Source organism: Vidua macroura, chromosome Z (assembly GCF_024509145.1).
Source record: "Vidua macroura isolate BioBank_ID:100142 chromosome Z, ASM2450914v1, whole genome shotgun sequence".
NCBI lineage: Eukaryota > Metazoa > Chordata > Aves > Passeriformes > Viduidae > Vidua > Vidua macroura.
In genome coordinates, this window is record NC_071611.1 from 36,804,278 (window position 1) to 36,821,623 (window position 17,346).

The following is a 17,346-nucleotide window of genomic DNA, read 5'->3' on the forward strand; positions in this document are numbered from 1 at the left end:
AGGAGAGGGGCAGGGAGACAACCACTCGGAAGGGAGGCAGCTCCGAGAGTGTCGAGGGAAGGCGGGGCCAGGGCACACAGCAGTGGGGGGGGGGGGGGGTAGGAGTGGTCGGGGTACAAATGAACCAACAGGGGAAAGGCCAAGAGAAGGAACAAGGATGGAGTAACATACACAGAACCAATGGAGAGAGGGGAAAGGAGTGGCTTTACAGAAAGAATCAATGGGGTAACGAGAACAGTGAACTTTCTGGAACAGGGGAGTAAACCAACTGTTGACTGACATAGATCAGGAGGGCGTAACATCTGATGGATAAGTTCACTTATACTTGGGTAGCTTCCCAGGGCAGCCCAGGGGCCCCTCCCACAGGTAAGGATGGCAAAAATTCTCCCACTCCCGGAGTCATTCTTTTAAAAAGTATTTATTCCTTATGAAGAAAGTAGAAAAAGGATCTTCCATAATCCCTCCATATTTGTAGCAGCTAACACAGAATCAGGTTGCTGCATTCAATCCCCTACATATAGACCACTACGAAATTAATGTGATTAGGAGAAACATCACATACACCCAGCCACAAAGCATGGAATTTTACCCCAAACACTCATAAATCCATTGTGCCTGCTCTATTTTAAAGAGCAAAACACACACACTTTATTAAAAAAAAAAAAAAGACAAACCACAGAATTTTCATTGTAATGTTCTTCTGGATTTTCCCTTGAAACTCCCATGTGTCCCTGATTAGGACACACCAAAAAAATCTGCAAAAATGGATTAATTGCACATAAAGATGAAAAAAAATAGATACTTTCTAGTTCATTAAAATTCCCAAATATCTTCTCGAATGGAATGTTTCTGACATGGCTGTGTTGATCATCACCCAAGTATCCCAGATTGAGGGCAGTTACAGCTTTATGTGCGCTACGCAATCATTTATCTAGGTACCAAGAAAAAATTGTGAGAGACTTGAATTTCCATGATGATAGGAGAAAAATAAAAAAAAAGCCCAGAATAAAGCAAATAAATGCCCTGGTGAGAAATCCAAGTGAATTTTCTGAACATTCACCCAATAATAACAACATGAAAAGGTGGAAGACGATGACTATCCTGAAAGACATCAATATGGAAAACACAATTCCAGCTTTAAAATGTTGCTTTGCTTTTCATAAAATTATTTGCAAAATTATTTGTGTAGAAAATTTCAAGACAGGTATAATTCACATCTGCAAATGGCCACAACTGTTTGGGAAACTTGATAGTCTATGCGTGCAATGAAGTCCTAAATGATCCTATTTAACATTTGTTCATGGAATCAGAGGCATATCCAGTTCAAGATAATGATTTCAGTGCAACAGAAAGCTAAAGATGCTGAAGTCTGTTGTGGTTGGCTAGTAAGTAAGATCACAACAAAGAGTGATTTGTTCAGGAGTGTTTGTTTGCTTCTAAGAAATTTGGTCTGGGCTGAAAATTCCCCCCACTGCTTTTTATCTAGGCATTTTTTCTAGAAAAACACAGGGGAACTCACTTTTCTGAAATCAAGAGTTACAGTCTTTCTGTCAGCCTCCTACTGTACAACCTACAGTATATTTTCTTTGGTCAGGAACTGTCACTGTAAAGATCTCCACTGAATATATTTACTAAATGTGTATAGGGCTGTGCTGATAAATTAAAATAGTATTACATATTTATTTACAGAAGATATTAGACCATCAGATATATTGGAAAAGATTGTACTCTAAAGGCCTCTGGTTGAAAAGAAAGGAAAACAACAAAACAAAACACTCAGATTGTCCCTCCAAATCACTTCTTTATCACAGCTAGAATCGAGGCAATCCTACTTGTACTTCTAATTGAGGACTATAGTTGGAAATATGTTAAGGATTTGAGTATGTGCAGTGAAACATATGCAGGTTTGCCTTATTAGTTTTCCCTTCTGACAGTACTCTTGCAGAAGGACAAGATTCTTACTTCAACTGAAATGGAAAATACCGAAAGTTTTATACAGTGCAACAATGCCTAATCCTACTACTGAGCACTTTTATAATTTGCTTCTTCCAAGAGCCACTCAATTCCATTTAGCAATCCATCTAAAGTTGCAGCTACAGTGTCCTGCATCTGTGAAAACAAAATTAAAAGAAAAAGTTAATGTATTAGAGATAACAGCTAACAGGATCTAACAGTATCTTAATATCACTTTCTGTCTATCTGTAAAGTCAGAAACACCTCATATCAAATCTAAATTTTTATCACTAGTATAAAGGTCCCTTAGACAAAAAAAGGTTTTATAAGAGTAAGAAAACAAACAAAAAAAACCTCCTCATGTTAAGAAAGCTTTCACTCTTAGTATCAGAGTGAATTTTTTTCAATTTGATACTAAGAGTATCAATTCACTCTGATAAAATCAATTGTATCATCAGCTCTTATGGAAGATTACATTTACTTTACAGATGGCAATCCACTTGAAAAATCTTCTTGTTACTCTTAAAGCAAAAATGCCCTGAGCTTCAGACTTCTATGCATATCATTAACACTCAGATTTTGTAATATCCCATGCAGTGGCTATTATAAATGGTATGTTTTGTAAAAAGCCTATAAACATTTTCCTTATGAAAACAAAGAAATTACCTCAAATCAGGATTTTTTTCTGATTAAGTTATTCCTCAGCTACAGAACATCAACAAAAATTAATTCTGTTCTGGCTGAACCAGGGTGATAGATACTGTGTTTGACAAACATAAAAAACCAGGTTCAGGACCTCACATCCTAGGTAGAAAACTGATCTGTCAAAAACTGAAGACATCAATTGAGTGACAGTAAACAGTCTTTTAAAAATGTCACAAAAATCTATGTTGTGTCCAAGGCTGTGATTCAGGAAATTTATATTTAAATGAACTGAAGCTTCCTTACTCCCTTCAAGACCATCATTTGTCCTTCCTAACATTCTAGCTCCATCTTAAGTCTCTTGTGTGCTTTTGGGCAAGTCACTTAACTCCTTGTTTTCAGACAGGCTAATAATTCATCTTGGAGCACCAGAGAAAGAAGATACTTCACTTAAATGGAAAGCTCGTGTACTAGTGTTCGGTTAGGTAGGTATAGTTAAGAAAACTCAGAGCCTAAATTAAATTTAAACCACAGAAAAACAGAAAATAAAGGTTTAAGAGCAAGTACCATCCAAGGCTGATGCAGCAGATTTAGTTGCAACTGATGTGCCATGTAAACACATGGAATTCTTTTCACACCAACGTGAGACACACAGGACAAAACCAGCAGAGGTCTGTTTGGAGGCCCAAGGGCTGGATCAATCATTGCCAAAATACGAGCCAACTCCTCCTGACGATCATGCTCTAAGAAACAAATTTTAATATATGAGTCTTAAGTATATGCAAAAACAAGGTGTTTTTGTTTTGGTTATTTTTTTTTTATTTCAGAGGCAATTAGACAGTGGGCTGGAAGGGCCAAATGATCTTGTTCTGCTTATCACAAGACTTACTCATCTACCCTTATGTTACACAAATATTGATGACATTTAGATGTTAAAGATCTCCATACATTCTACAGGCAGCCTATTTCAATCTTAACATCAGAGTGTTTTCTGAGTACCTCACAGAGATCAAAACCATAAAACACCATTCAGAAACACTCATACACTGCACAGTCAGCAGCCCTTCCCTACTGAATGCACTTTTCCCTTAGTGTATCCCTTCAAAGTTTTTTTGCCTGTCTCTTTTCTGAGATAGCTCTCTTCCTCCATTCAAAGCTGATGAATGTAAAGACAATTATGGTAATTGTTAACTGGATTATCATCTTACAGGACTAAACTGATTTAGACTAATTGCATTTTTACTGTTTTCCTGTTGAAGGTTGTTTCCACAGCACAAACAATGTACTTTCAAGTTTATCCTATACATACTCTTGGGGCTTTTTTTAAATCCATGTAATTTCCCACATGTAATTTAGATAGCAACCATATCAGTATGTGCCATAAACAAAACAAGGGGCCACAATCCCTAACATGTTGATAAGAGAATGTCTAGAACAGGAGACCTCTTCAGCAGGGTATGACATAAAGAAATAGATTTTGAAAGGATCAGAACATGGATTTTCATGTGTTGCATATTCTTTGTAATCTAACACTCCAGTTATTCACAAAATATAAATAAAGAGAAACCCCTTACCTCTATGAGCTTCTGCATTAGCAACATAAATGAATCCATCAACTACTTCGCACACCTTCCTCACTTGAGCTATTACACTGTAGTGCATGACTTGCGGGTTCCCTACTGTGCTGTTCTCTTGGTAAAACATCTTGTTCACAGCAACAGCTTGCTCCTCCCTTGCTCTCCTCCTTTCCACACTGAAAGATATTTCAGTAGTCAGATTAACTGAGAATGCCACAACAGAGTCTTGAAAATCTAGGTCGTGCAGGAAAGGGACAGGAAAATGGGCCAAGCCAGAAAAATGGTTTCATTTCTCCCTGTCCCCTCCTGCCCTCCTTTCTTTCTGAGTGCACAGAGATGGTTGGCAAACTGCAAGATGCTTATGAAAATACACTCCAGAATAAGTTCATTGAGTGTTTTAAAAGGGACTTAATCAAGGTATTAAGAGGGAAGAAGCACCTGTAATATACCTGTTGTACACCTTTGGTACATATACTGTTTGAAAAAGCTTTATTACTTCCATGTGAAAGCTTAGTGGTTGAAAAAAGAAAGGAAAAGCAAAGGCAGGCATTGAAACTTCAATTTATAAGGGATAGCCATGCATGAGGAAGTGCACATGAAAGTCACATGACAAGAATATGAAGAAAAGTCTGAAATAAATTAGAAACTGTACTTTTCATTTGGTGGAGAACAGATCTTATCTTACCTCGTGGTGGAATACAATGTCACAATATTGAATTTTTGATTGCTGTTAAACTGGAAACTGACTCCTGATCCAATTCCTACAGGGAAAAAAATGAATCTATGAGATTACAGCTATTTGGCTACTGAATACAATTAAGTGGTAGTTCAAAAATTCCAGTGGTGCCATAAAATGAATATATTCAAACCTAGATATTGCTGCTAGGGATAGCAGATTTACTATTTTACAATTAAATTTTATACATGCTCCAATTGATCAGACTTTTAATTTCATGAAAATCTAGCCAGTGGTATTAAAACCATTTCCATATTTTTGATTATTAGATTTGAATCTAGAAATCTAAATCAGAAATTTGTATTTATTAGCTGGAACTGGCATAGAAAAGGCTCCAGTCTGCTTACGACAAGCTGCATTGAAAAGGACATACGAAAAAAATAAAAAAACCCACTAAAAATAATTGTCATGCTTCCTATAAATATAATTTAATTATTCAAGTTCTGCTATGATGAAATAAACTTTAGTTAAAAAGTAACACATTTTTGTCTCTGGCTTGGACTGAAGTCAAATTAGACTTTCAAAGCTACTCTTTTAAACATCAAAAAAATCCCTCACCTGCTCCTTTAACTCTTCTAAGTCAAATTTACATCATTTGATACCAGAATAATGAATCATATAAGGATCAGCCTTGAGTTCCTGTGTAAAATCACAAATGTGTTTTTTAGCCACTTACTGCAAGCAGTACTGAAAGAAAGGCCTGTCTGCACTTACTGATCACAACAGCAGCAGTAACATGGGATTTTGGATGAAAATAGAAGTACAAGAAGCAAAATGATTCTTCTGACAATGTCCAAATTTAATCATGAATTCACTGAAGTGATTAGTTTGTCCCAAATGTTCATTGCATTTAGCCTTCTGAACAAATCAGAGAGAAAATGGTTTGCTTTTACCATGATTCTACTGAATTTTAAGGATACAAAAAATCATTCCATTCATTTCTTCCTCAAAGTTTTTTGTGTTGGATCTATTTACAAAATAAGAAGGCCAAAAGCCAAAACCATCATTACCATGAATTTGTCTATGAGGTAAGCCAGCTACCAGCAGAATTTCTGGGCATGTCATCATCTTTTGTACTAAAGAATTGTCCAGCTCTTCCAAACCTGGCCCAAACATAGCAAAGCGAGGTTCTGCCTGAGTGACCAGTGATTGCAAAAATGAAGTCACAGTCCCATACCGGGGACGGCTCGATTTCAAACTTCTTCTACCCCGAGGACAGCTCCTTCTATATCTGTTTAAAATAGATGTAACTAGAAATTAAACACAAAATACAAAAGGGGTATTAATCAAACAAATTAATTTAGGTCCCACACTTCTTATGCTTTGCTACTGGTACAACTCAAAGCATAGGTAAAAAATTATGAAGTTCCAAAGTGATGGTTTCAAGCACCAGTAAAAAGCAGGCAAAGCATCAGTTCTTTTGACATCTTAATACTGACGATTTGGACCTCAGTATACTTCTATCTACAGATCTTTCAGTTCATTTGAAAATAGAACAAAAATCACAAATTCCCCATCCTCACTGAATACACAATATAGGTAAAATAACATCAAAGCAGAAGAGTCACATTAAAAATATAATTTTAAAAGTGAGCATTGTGAGTGCATTTTAAACCCTAATTAAATTCTTTTGTGTTTATAACAAGTAACCACCTGAAAAGAAACATTCTCCCTGTAGGTAGAGAGCATGCAAGCTGTGGAAGGAGACAAGTGTTTCCTGCAAACTTATATGCTCGTTTGGTGTGGATGCTAGAAGGCATGGAAAGACTGGTAATTGAGGGGAAGAAAAACAGTCAGACATTCTAGAGCAGCAGCTTCAGTTTGCTTCTGGAGTCATGGCAGGCTGCTGCTGAACAAAGCTCTTCAAGGAAACATCAAATGTGGGCTGCTTTATACCCACACTGAAATGTTTCAGTTGAGATCAGAAAAACTGCTAAGTGCACACAGACACAATGGAAATCAGTGACAGGTGTTTCAAATTGGTGGTTCAGACCTAAACAGATTTAAATCCAATTTCAAAATCAGTCCATATTTTGCAGATCAAATTCTGGGTGTACTGTTCTCACCTATTAAAAGGGGATGGAGGGTACAGAGATTGCAGAAGTTAATGCACTTACCACAAAGCAAAGTGTTAAGGACCATCTTTGGAAAATGTAACTGCAAATAAATCGAGAATCCCAAACAAATCCACAGATGACTACTGCAAATCAAGGGAACTGAATGAAGTTTAGAAAAGAAATCACCACAAACTAACTTGTTTTAAGAGTTCTTCTCAATCATCCAAACATATTTGTTGTGTTGATGTGTTTTTCAACTATACTAGCAGAAACCAGTCTTTGTCTCACAGCCTTTGACAATCAGACCTAAAACAATACAACTTGTTATTCTGTGCACATTCTGTGCACTTTTTTATTATTAGGTCTTCCAAGTAAGATGAAAAACAATGAAGATTCATTTCATTTGCTGTAGTTTGAAGACTTCTTGGTACTTTTATGAAAATACCGCTGTGGCACTGAGAGCAAAGAACACTTCTATACCAAGATCAACAGTATGCAGTATTTCTGTGCCACAGTAGACAGACAGTTTACAAAAACCTGCAACTTTTTATAGCATTGGCATTGTGTTTTTTACAATGTTTTACATTCCTGCTGAGTTCCAAAAAGAAAGAGCTGACCAAACGATGGAGCAACAGGAAATTGCATTTCCAAAATAAACAACGGATTTGAGACACATCAAAATTTAAACAGCAGCTTACAACAGAGCTTTATTTCTGTAAATACGAAACATGCCTGTGGGCTGAATACTACTGCTGTAAGCACACTTGAAGTCATGTAAGATAATGTGGAGATACTTACACTGCCATGTAATCATACAGTGCATTGTCGCTGACATCTGAAAAGGCTTTATTAAAAATCTCCTCATCTGGAAGTGATTTCCAATCAATAGATATCCAAGAGGGGAGATCCCGCAGGAGAAAATACCTCCATAACAACGGGTCTTGCACAGCTGCCCTCCAGTAACAACTCGTGCTTCCTAAGCGGCACAAATCTTGGGGCGAGAGGAAGGACATGATGTTGAGCTGCACATCGATCTGAAAACCATTGAGAGCAGCGGTTTAACGACTCCCGAATTCAGCAGTGAAGAAGGACGGGGTGGGACGCAGCGCTTTGCCCCCTCTTCCCCCCACTACATCTCCGCCCCGCCCTTTGCCACCGGGCCCCGCTCACCGGCAGCCTCTGCAGGACGCTCACTCCCTCCGCGCCGTCCGGGGGCGCCGGCAGCGGGGCGGGCGCGGTGCCGCCGCGCTCGCGGGTGCCCCGCATCCAGCGCTCCCGGAGGACGCGCAGCCCGCCCCGCACCGCGGCCTCCAGGCCGGCGCCGCGCTGCTCCGCTGCCGCCGCCATGGCACCGCCCCCGCTCCGGCAGCGCCGGGCCGCTGGCCCAGCGTGGCTTCCGCACCCACACCCCAACAGCGCACTGCACTTCGGACCGCAGGCCGGGAGTCCTTGGAATACGTGTTTTTAATGCAACAGAAGTATACATTTCGGTTGGAAAAAGAAAAGAAGTCAGTGACGAAGCCTGTGCTTTGATGCCTCAAGTTTTCTTCTAGCACAGACAATGCAGTGGATCTTAGCCGTGAGATTTCACAAAGTAATGTAGCATTTGCTTTGCAGTTGTTGTGTTCCATCCTTGACCTTTTAAGGGTCCCTCACATATGGCCACATATTTTGTTAACATGTTTATTCCTGTTTCTTGGAAATTCAGCAGTATGCTCTGTGATCTGCTGCCCAGGTCACTGTTAGACACAGGATCTAATGTCTCAAGGTTTTCCAGCTTCCCTTCTCCACAGTGTTTCAGTCCCCAGTAGCACATTTCTCCACTGTACATCATTGCCAATAAGTGAGTGTCACTAAATATACCTGCAAAAATAATTTAGATCAAGTACTTTATTCTTCTGCTATAAGCAAGTACACAGCTTATTAATTCTTTTTCAGTAACAATAGGGAAGAAAATTCCAAAAAGACAGTATAAGTATATAATTATATAACTATATAATGTCCAGAAGAAAACCATGGATCAAGACCATGCTCATTTCTCTGTCCAGTTTGGCCCTCCATAATGTTAAAATCTTTTAAGATTGCCATATAAATATTATTTCTGTAATTGTGTTTGCCTAATTATCTCATAGAATTTCAGTATTTCTTTACAGTCTCTTTAGCACAGACACGACTGTACATATTTACTTTGGAGTATTTCTGTGCCTCCCACAGTTTAAGCCTAAAAGATACTGTATGAGGTCATCTTAACTCAGGTTAGCCAGCAGCAGCTTTATTAGTATTTGAATTCAAAGGCACACGTGTGTCTTTCACAAAAAAACAAAAAACAAAACAAAACAAAACAAAAAAAAAAACACCAAAACAAAACAAAAAAAACAAACAAACAAAAAAAAAACAAACAAAAAACAAAAACAAAAACAAAAAAAACCAAAAAAACAAACAAAAAAAAAAAACAAAAAACAAAACAACAACAACAAAAAAACCCCAAAAAAACCTGCTAAATAAATCTACAACTTGACTTTACATTATGGAGCTATATAACAGCAATGCCACTTTCAGATGAAATTAAACAAGGTGCTGCACATCCTGCTAAAGTCAGAGTAGAGCTGTTTTTGAGTGTGCTCAACATGGACATCATGTCCTCAGCACCAGGTGGTTTACCTTACAAATCCCCTCCTGCTGTATCCCCCTACCCGCATCACACTGATGCAGCCTAAGATCCTCCTAGAAACACTCAACAGGAATGAAATTTATATAAAGCTACATAAAGTGGTGACAGAGAACACTTGCCAAATCTAACCAGTTCTGCTTATAGTTTTTACCTGCAAAAAGTCTGTAATTGTGTTTGTACCTGTGCTGTCCTATAGCTAAAAGGGAAGATCAATACGTGAACTTCTGGCACCCTCTGCAGTCATATCTGTGCCTTCAACATCTGGCAATTGTGAACTGGATGGTCCACAATAAAATACTGTGTATAAACACTGCCAATGTAAAACACTACTGTGCATCAAACACTCGTTGCCTCAGTTCACCTCCCTCCAGTGAACTCATAAAACACCAGGAAAATGAGCACTGACACCTCCTAAAATTCACGAGTCAAAAAAGAAAAGCAGGAGGCACTCTTGCCTGCTTATTTGCCTCATTTATTTATCTTCTTGTTCTAAAAATTGTTAAGTCTTGAACATAAACAGGTCAAACAATAAAAATACACAAAAAAGCATTTCATAAAGTAAAGCAGTTATTAACAGGAGTAGGTTAAAAGGTTTTTTGGAGTTATTTTTTGGGTTTTTTTACCTTCACTGAGTAATCTAGCTGTGTCTTTATCTTGAAGTGAGATATCTTCATCTAGCTGAAGAGGGCATCTAAAGCTAAGCATCTTCATCAAGTACTGAACTCCATCATTAAGACACTGAGTACAGTTAAAAGTGAGGAAAAATAAGTTCTCGTTAAATTAATGATATGCAGAAATACTTCTTCCTATGAAGCCCCAAAATCCTAATTAAAGAAAAAAAAAAAACCCAAAAAAACCAAAAAAAACCCCAAAAACAAACAAACAAAAAAAAAAACCAAAAAAAACCAAAAAAAAAACACCAAAAAAAACCAACCAACCAACCAAAAAAACAAAAACAAAAACAAAAAAAAAAAAACCACACAAAAAAAAACAACAACAACAAAAAACAGAACAAAAAACCCAGCCATATTTTAAAAGTGAAGAGCCAAACTTCAAAGCTGTATTGACAAGCTCATAGAACATTTTCATCTCCTTTACCTTTTTAAATGTGGCAACATTTTCTTGTAGCCATTCATTCCTTTCTTTTACTGTGTGGCAATACATGTAAAGCAGGGCTCCTTTTCTCCAGTAAAGACATTCTAACAACTCTGCACCGAGGATGTTGATGGGCTGAAATAAAATCCAACAAACTGGTCTAACACAAAAATAAACCACCTGAACTACTTATAAGCACTGGCACACATGCAAACACTGCGTAAATCTCTTACTTCAGGGACTGTGTTTGACAGCAACACTCAGAGAGACAAGCCTAGCCTAACCTAACACTGTAGGTCAAATAGAAGCGTTAACTGCCTGTGGAATCATGAAATGTTAGCAAGAGAAATTCCGAGCACACAACAAGGCATTTGAAACAATATTTTCAGGAATCACTATTTAAATAACAAAAAGACTTGAAAATGTTTCAAAATATTTTAAATTCTGCCCATCAAAAATATAAACACTATGTCCCATTTCAGACTTTTTGTTTTTAAATAATTAAATAACTCACCCTCTGACTACTCACTTCTTTTATGCCACATTCCCTCACTAGGTCTTCTGGTTCTGAAAGAACAGAAATGAGTTCTTTAAGTTTTTGCAAGGCAGATTCTTCTGGAAAATCTTCATCCACAAGCTGGTTTTCCTCAAAATATGTAATGTCTAGGACAGCCTATAAAAACAAGAACATGCAAAATAGAAATGCTACCATCAAAATAATCAAATGGATGGTGTGTTGTAACATAGAAAACACGTTAGTTTATAAAACATTGCAATTTGAAGGTATTTTTAACATCTAGTTGACAAAATGTGCAGGTTAGAAGTATTGAAGGATGAGTGATGGTGAATATCAAGCCAAATCCCTTTCTGTCCCCAAAGTAATAGCACGAATGACTCCAAGTTATTCAAGTCAAAAGCAGTTCTGTGCTTCACAGACGCTCACCATACACCCCCAAGTTTATGGAGCCGCCTTTCTGCCCCGCCTGCCTTTTTTACACCCAACCGTCTCCCACATCCTACACATTTTCTTGAAAGGCAGTTTGATGTCCATAACAAATACCTGGGTATATAGCTGAAAAAGCGTGGAAGGATGTTCCTTCCCTTCGTTGCAGAGGTCCTTCAACTTGTCCAGATTAGCAGAGCCTTTCGTTAAAAAGATATCTGAGGGAAGAACACAATGCTCCCTTAGCACCGATGAGCACTCAGCAGGAGCTTTACTCACGCTCCTTTTCCATATGGCTTTATCATCCATCCTTGGGACATCTACAAGAGCGGCTGAACAATACAGCACTGAAGCAGGCCAGTCATCCTGTCAGACCGCACCTTTCATGACTAAATTAAGGCCATCCGCGGCCAGGCTCTGATGCTCCCAAGCGCACACGCCGTTTGCGAAGATGCCCTCGGGGCCGCCCGTGCCCTCCGGGCCACCCGCGCCGCCCCCGCCCCCGCCCCCGCCGCGCCGCGCCGCTCACCGCGTGCCCCGGGCGCCCCGAGCCGCCGGCCCAGCGCCGCCACTCGCGGCCGCAGCGCCGCCGCCGCCATGGCCGGCCCGCGCGCGGCCCGTCCGCGCAGGCGCAGCAGCGCGCGCCCGGGGGGCGGGAGCGGCTCCGGCGGCGGCTCCGGGGAAGCGTGGAACGGGCAGCGGGCAGCGGGGCCTGGTGGTGCCGCTGCCGCCCGACCCGGCCGGGACACCCGGCCCCCGATCCCGGCCGGACACCGCCAGCCCGCCCGCCCTGCGCGCATTGTTGGCGGGGACTGCAGTTTTGGGCTTGTGTGGGCGTGAAAGCTCTTTGATAACAGAAGGGTCGCGTCTGCAATGCCCTGTCTGTCCCCCGGGGAGAGACCCTCTGTTTACAGAATTTACGGAATCAATTTACAACTTGGAAAAGACCTCTGAATCCAACCTATGACCGAATATCACCGTGTCGACCAGACCATAGTACTGAGTGCCACGTCCAGGCTTTGCTTAAACAGTTCCAGGGACACCCTTTCCGTGAAGCAATTTGAAACAATGTTTTGTGAAGTGTTTTATTAAATACTTCGTGAAACAGTCTTACGTCCAACCTAGATCTCCCATGGCACAGGTTGAGACTATTTCCCGTCTTCCTGTCGCTGGTTGCCTGCAGAAGATGCCAACCCCCACCTGGCCACAGCCTCCTTTCAGGCAACTGTAGGGAGTGATAAGGTCACCCCTGAGCCTCCTTTTCTCCAGAATAATCACCCCGAGCTCCCTCAGGAGCTGTGCTCCTCACAGGACTTGTGCTCCAGACCCTGCCCCACCTCCATTGTCCTTCTCTGGACTTGCTCCAGCACCTCGATATGTTTCCTGAATTGCAGGGTGCAGAGCAGAATTTGAGGTGTGGCCTCACCAGTGCCCAGCACAGGGGGACAATCCCTGCCCTGCTCCTGCTGGCCACACCATTGCTGATCCAGGCCAGGCTGCCATTGGCCCCCTTGGCCACCTGGGCACACCCTGGCTCATGTTCAGCTGCTGTCACCAGCACCCCCAGGTCCTTTTCCATTGCAAAAATTGGACTGGGGTTTTACCCCTATCAGTGTATGCTTTCCAGCCTCACTGCAAAATAGGTGTTACCCATAAAACAAACTGAAACAAAAGCAGCAAAGATCAAGCCCAGACTTATTTTTCAATAAATGGGTTTGTTTTTTTTTTAAACTACATTTTAGCATTTAATTACTTAAAATGCAGAAGCACAGCCGTAAAAACATATTAAATAATCCTGAAACTAAATACCTTCGATTAGAGAAATGAAGCAGTTGCTCCAACATTTTGTCCAGCTTTTAATAATACTTTTCATGAACTTCATAAATAATAAAGAGTTTGCATATATGAGGGGAAAACTGTAAGCTTTCCTTTTATTTTTAACAACATCTTCCTACTATCTGACAGGCAATCATCAAATACTTTGTGTTACATTTTATGGTATTGTTTCCCTAGCCTTCTCCGTATCTTTATCTATCTGTAAAAAGCTAATACCCCAGTGCCTATTCTAGCAATGTAAAACAAACTCACACAATATTGAGAATTTTGTCAACTTGAATATTTTGAAAGAATAATTGACTAAAGACTTTTTCCCATTTTGAGGTCATATGCTGTTCATTCTGTCACTGCCTATGTTCCACCAAAGTACCTAAAAAAACCAACCAACCAACCAATCATTCACCAAGCCTCCCCCTCCCTGCATCCCCCAAAAATAAAGTGTCATTTACTGGAGTACTTTAAAAGTGAAAAGCTGTCTACTTCCAGGCAGAGTTATTTTTGCTGTTATCTGTCTTATGTCTTATGAAAGAGTTACCACACAGATTAAATACAACAAAAAAAGTAGAACCTAAAAAGAAAAATTGTGTTTTCTTCCCAAAATGATTTGATTTATAGAAGAAATCAGTGTTTTGATTGGATATGTATTGTTGTTCATTCCTGCATGGTTGGTATTCAGATGCAATTTTTCATCAAAGGAACAGCTGTGTTAAGAATACCAAAAGCATTCTGGTAGCTAACCTGTGAGTGAAGGACATGGTGCTTCATGCCTTAAGTGAAATACAGGACTTTCCATGTTGCCAGCTTTGGGACTGAAAAAGGCTTGTGAGATTGAGACATCCCCTTCTTCAGATCCTTTTCTTGCTTGGTCCTTACTTCTCCTCTTCAACCCCCAGCTATGATTTAAGTGTTGCTTTTTTTCATACCTAGTCAAGTGGGCAAGTGCATCAGCCCTTAATAGTGAAGGAGATGTCATCCAGCCTTCAAGATGGCTCCTGTAAAAAAAAAAAAAAAAAATTAAAGAGCCCCAAACATCCTTAACCAGAACAAAACACCAAATGGTTGTATGTTGACTCATTTGATAAAGGAAGTGGTATTCTTTCTTCCTGTGTTTCAGGCACTGATGCAGCTTTCTTTAGTTGTATACATTTAAAAACTATGTGTATATGCAGTGACTGTTTTTTCCCAGAAATTGTTATCCACTCTTTCTGTAAATATCCAGTGAAATTGGTTTTGACCTTATCAGTTGCTGAGATGAAAGGGGTGTGTTTCTATTAATTCCAAGCTGGTAAAATAGAAGCTGCTATAAAGGTTAAAAAAGGTAGTGACACACAATTCTCTTGGATTATTTGTAGTGTTTGGTTTTTTATTTCCCCCAACTTGATTTTTATCATGAAATGTGTAATGGAGCAGAAGACATCTCTAGAGGCATTTTTCTTGGCATTTGTTTCTTTCATACTCTGCATACTCCCACTGGGAGCTGGTTCATGAGCAACAGAGATGACAGGACTTCTGGGCAAGTAACTGAGAGGCTGCAGATCCTGGAAGAGGGTTGAGGGGCTGAACCAGCATGGGGTGCTGCCTCCTCACTGCAATTGGCAAGCCCTCGCCCCAGGCAGACTCTGCCTCCCTCCTGCCTGGATTGGGCTCTGAACAGTCTCGTGCCCATCCCTTCCCCAAGCTGTATTCCCTTAGGCACCAAACCCCCAAGCTCTGCTTTGAAGTTTATGGAGCTGCTGTGCCTGCCTTTTCCTCATACCATGCAAAGTGCACCAGTCTGAAGACTGGTGAAAGACAAGGTGTCTGATTATTTGAGGGAATGGTGACCTCAATTGCCTTACTTTTTGCTTTTTCTTAGAACCTGTTTGAATGAAATCCCTGTCTGTTGGATATTTCAAGGAGAGTGGACTGGTTCAGGGTTTGCTGAACCTCTCACTATTCTTCCTCACCATTTCTTGGGAAACATAGCACTCAAATTTCTAGAGCTTCACATGAAGGTGCATCAAATATTTTTCTGAATATTTCTATGTTTAAAAAGAGACTCCAAGCGAAACCATAAATTATGTTGAAGCAAAAAAATGTTTCACTTCGTATTCTAGGAAACAGGTATGATAAAATGATCTCTGGTGAGGGAATTCATGTGGGATTTGTGCTCTTTCAGTGCGTAGCACTACCTGTTTTAAGGCCACTGTTATCAGTATGGATGAGGAAAGGTGTTTGCTGTTTAGAGACATGCTCTGTTCCTAAATTGATGGAAGAATAACAGGAAGAGTGTTGTTGTGTGTCAATAGTGCAGTTGATGGAAGAGGGAAAGCTAGCATGATTTTATCCTTCAGGGGCAATTGCCACCACAGTTCTCCTGATATTTTGGGTTTGTATGTTAATGTATCTTTATGTATATGTGCATATATGTATACATGGTGTAAATATAAAGTAGATGCTGTAGATTGCTATATTGGATTCTGTAGCTTCTTTCTTTCCTTCTAAGCCACATGCTCTTCTTGTCCTTCTGTGTGTGTAAATGTGTATGCTGCTAGAGAACAGGCTGGTTGTAATGATACGCTTGGGAATTTTTTTTGTCCTGTGGTATTCCATCAACAATTGCTAACTGCTCTGATATATGTAATTGTGAAACTGGGCTAGCCTGACATCTCCAAATACCTGAAAACTTGTAACATACTAGAATAAGCAATGTATTGGATATACATAGTTAGTCTGCTTTAGTAGCTCTAGGACATATATTATTTATATTGAAAGTTAAAGAAACAGTGCTTAAACACAAGAGAGTTGTTCCTTTGTGTATTTAGTATTATTTAAATTAGGGAAATGTCTTTAGTTTTAATCAAAAATACAGTATTGTCTAAGAAATGCAGATTTGCACAACAGTGATTGATAAATTTTTATCATTATTAGCAGCTACAAGATCTTTTGAATTGTGCAATTTTTCTTAAACTGTGACACTTAAAATAGGTAATATTTATAATAACCTCATATGAATTCCTGGGGAAAGTAGCCAAGAGATGAATTTTGGTGGGTTCAAGTGAACTGTATATGTTCATAGAATCACAAAATACCTCAGGCTGGAAGGAGCCCATAAGGATCAGCAAGTCCAACTCCCTAATGTCCAACCTGAACTTCCCCTGGTGCAGTTTTGTTCCATTTCCTTATGTCCTGATGCAGGTCACCAGAGAGGGGAGATCAGCACCTTCCTCTCCTCTGCCTCCCTGTTCCTGGTTAGTAGGGTGCAGATTCCTGTGAGGTCACCCCTTAGCCTTCTGACTACTGACCGTTTGGATCTCTGGAAAGAAAGCTAATTTGCTTCTAGCAAATTAGTCCTCTGACCAGAAGTTACAAAGCTTGATGATCACTGGATTTCTTAATGCTTGCTTTGGTTATGAATTGACTCCTAACATTAAGGAAAAAAAAAAAAAAAAAAAAGATTGGGGGAAAAAATGGTTGTGTGGAGGTGGACATAGTAATGGAAAAAAAAATTAATGGAATTAAGAGAGATAGAAAGATTAGATCAGACCTGATCAGACAAGACTCAGAAGTTGTTAGATTTATTTCTTAACTAGCAGATTCCTAACAGTTTTACAGTCTGTGGTCAAAATTTGTGTTTAAAACTAACAAGGAGAATATCATGGATGTTCATGCAGATGTATTTGGCTAATTTGAGTTTGTAGCAAATAAAGCAGCATAGCATGCTTCAACTCCTGTAGAAAATGGCAGAAGTTATAAGACTGTATTTGGTACAGCATCTTAGAATGACACGGAATTACTATGATTTCAAAAATAAGTATTTGCCCTTATTTTGCAAACATGAATAATTAGTTGAGGAG

General features: G+C 39.7%; 2 protein-coding genes across 2 annotated transcripts; both read right to left on the reverse strand.

Annotated features, from left to right (window-relative positions):
- Positions 1–399: 399 nt before the first annotated feature.
- Positions 400–8,312, reverse strand: FBXO4 (F-box protein 4). Its single transcript, XM_054004352.1, has 7 exons — positions 8,136–8,312; positions 7,764–7,999; positions 5,919–6,139; positions 4,858–4,933; positions 4,170–4,348; positions 3,163–3,338; positions 400–2,109 (listed from the first exon to the last, which is right to left on the reverse strand). Exons 1-7 carry the CDS (start codon positions 8,310–8,312, stop codon positions 2,020–2,022), a joined length of 1,155 nt encoding a protein of 384 aa, XP_053860327.1. The 3' UTR covers positions 400–2,019.
- A 98-nt stretch (positions 8,313–8,410) lies between these two features.
- Positions 8,411–12,273, reverse strand: RIMOC1 (RAB7A interacting MON1-CCZ1 complex subunit 1). The gene is made up of 6 exons (XM_054003306.1): positions 12,204–12,273; positions 11,792–11,892; positions 11,261–11,404; positions 10,735–10,866; positions 10,260–10,374; positions 8,411–8,828 (listed from the first exon to the last, which is right to left on the reverse strand). The coding sequence occupies exons 1-6, from the start codon at positions 12,271–12,273 to the stop codon at positions 8,539–8,541; spliced, it is 852 nt and encodes a 283-aa protein (XP_053859281.1). The 3' UTR covers positions 8,411–8,538.
- Positions 12,274–17,346: the final 5,073 nt, after the last annotated feature.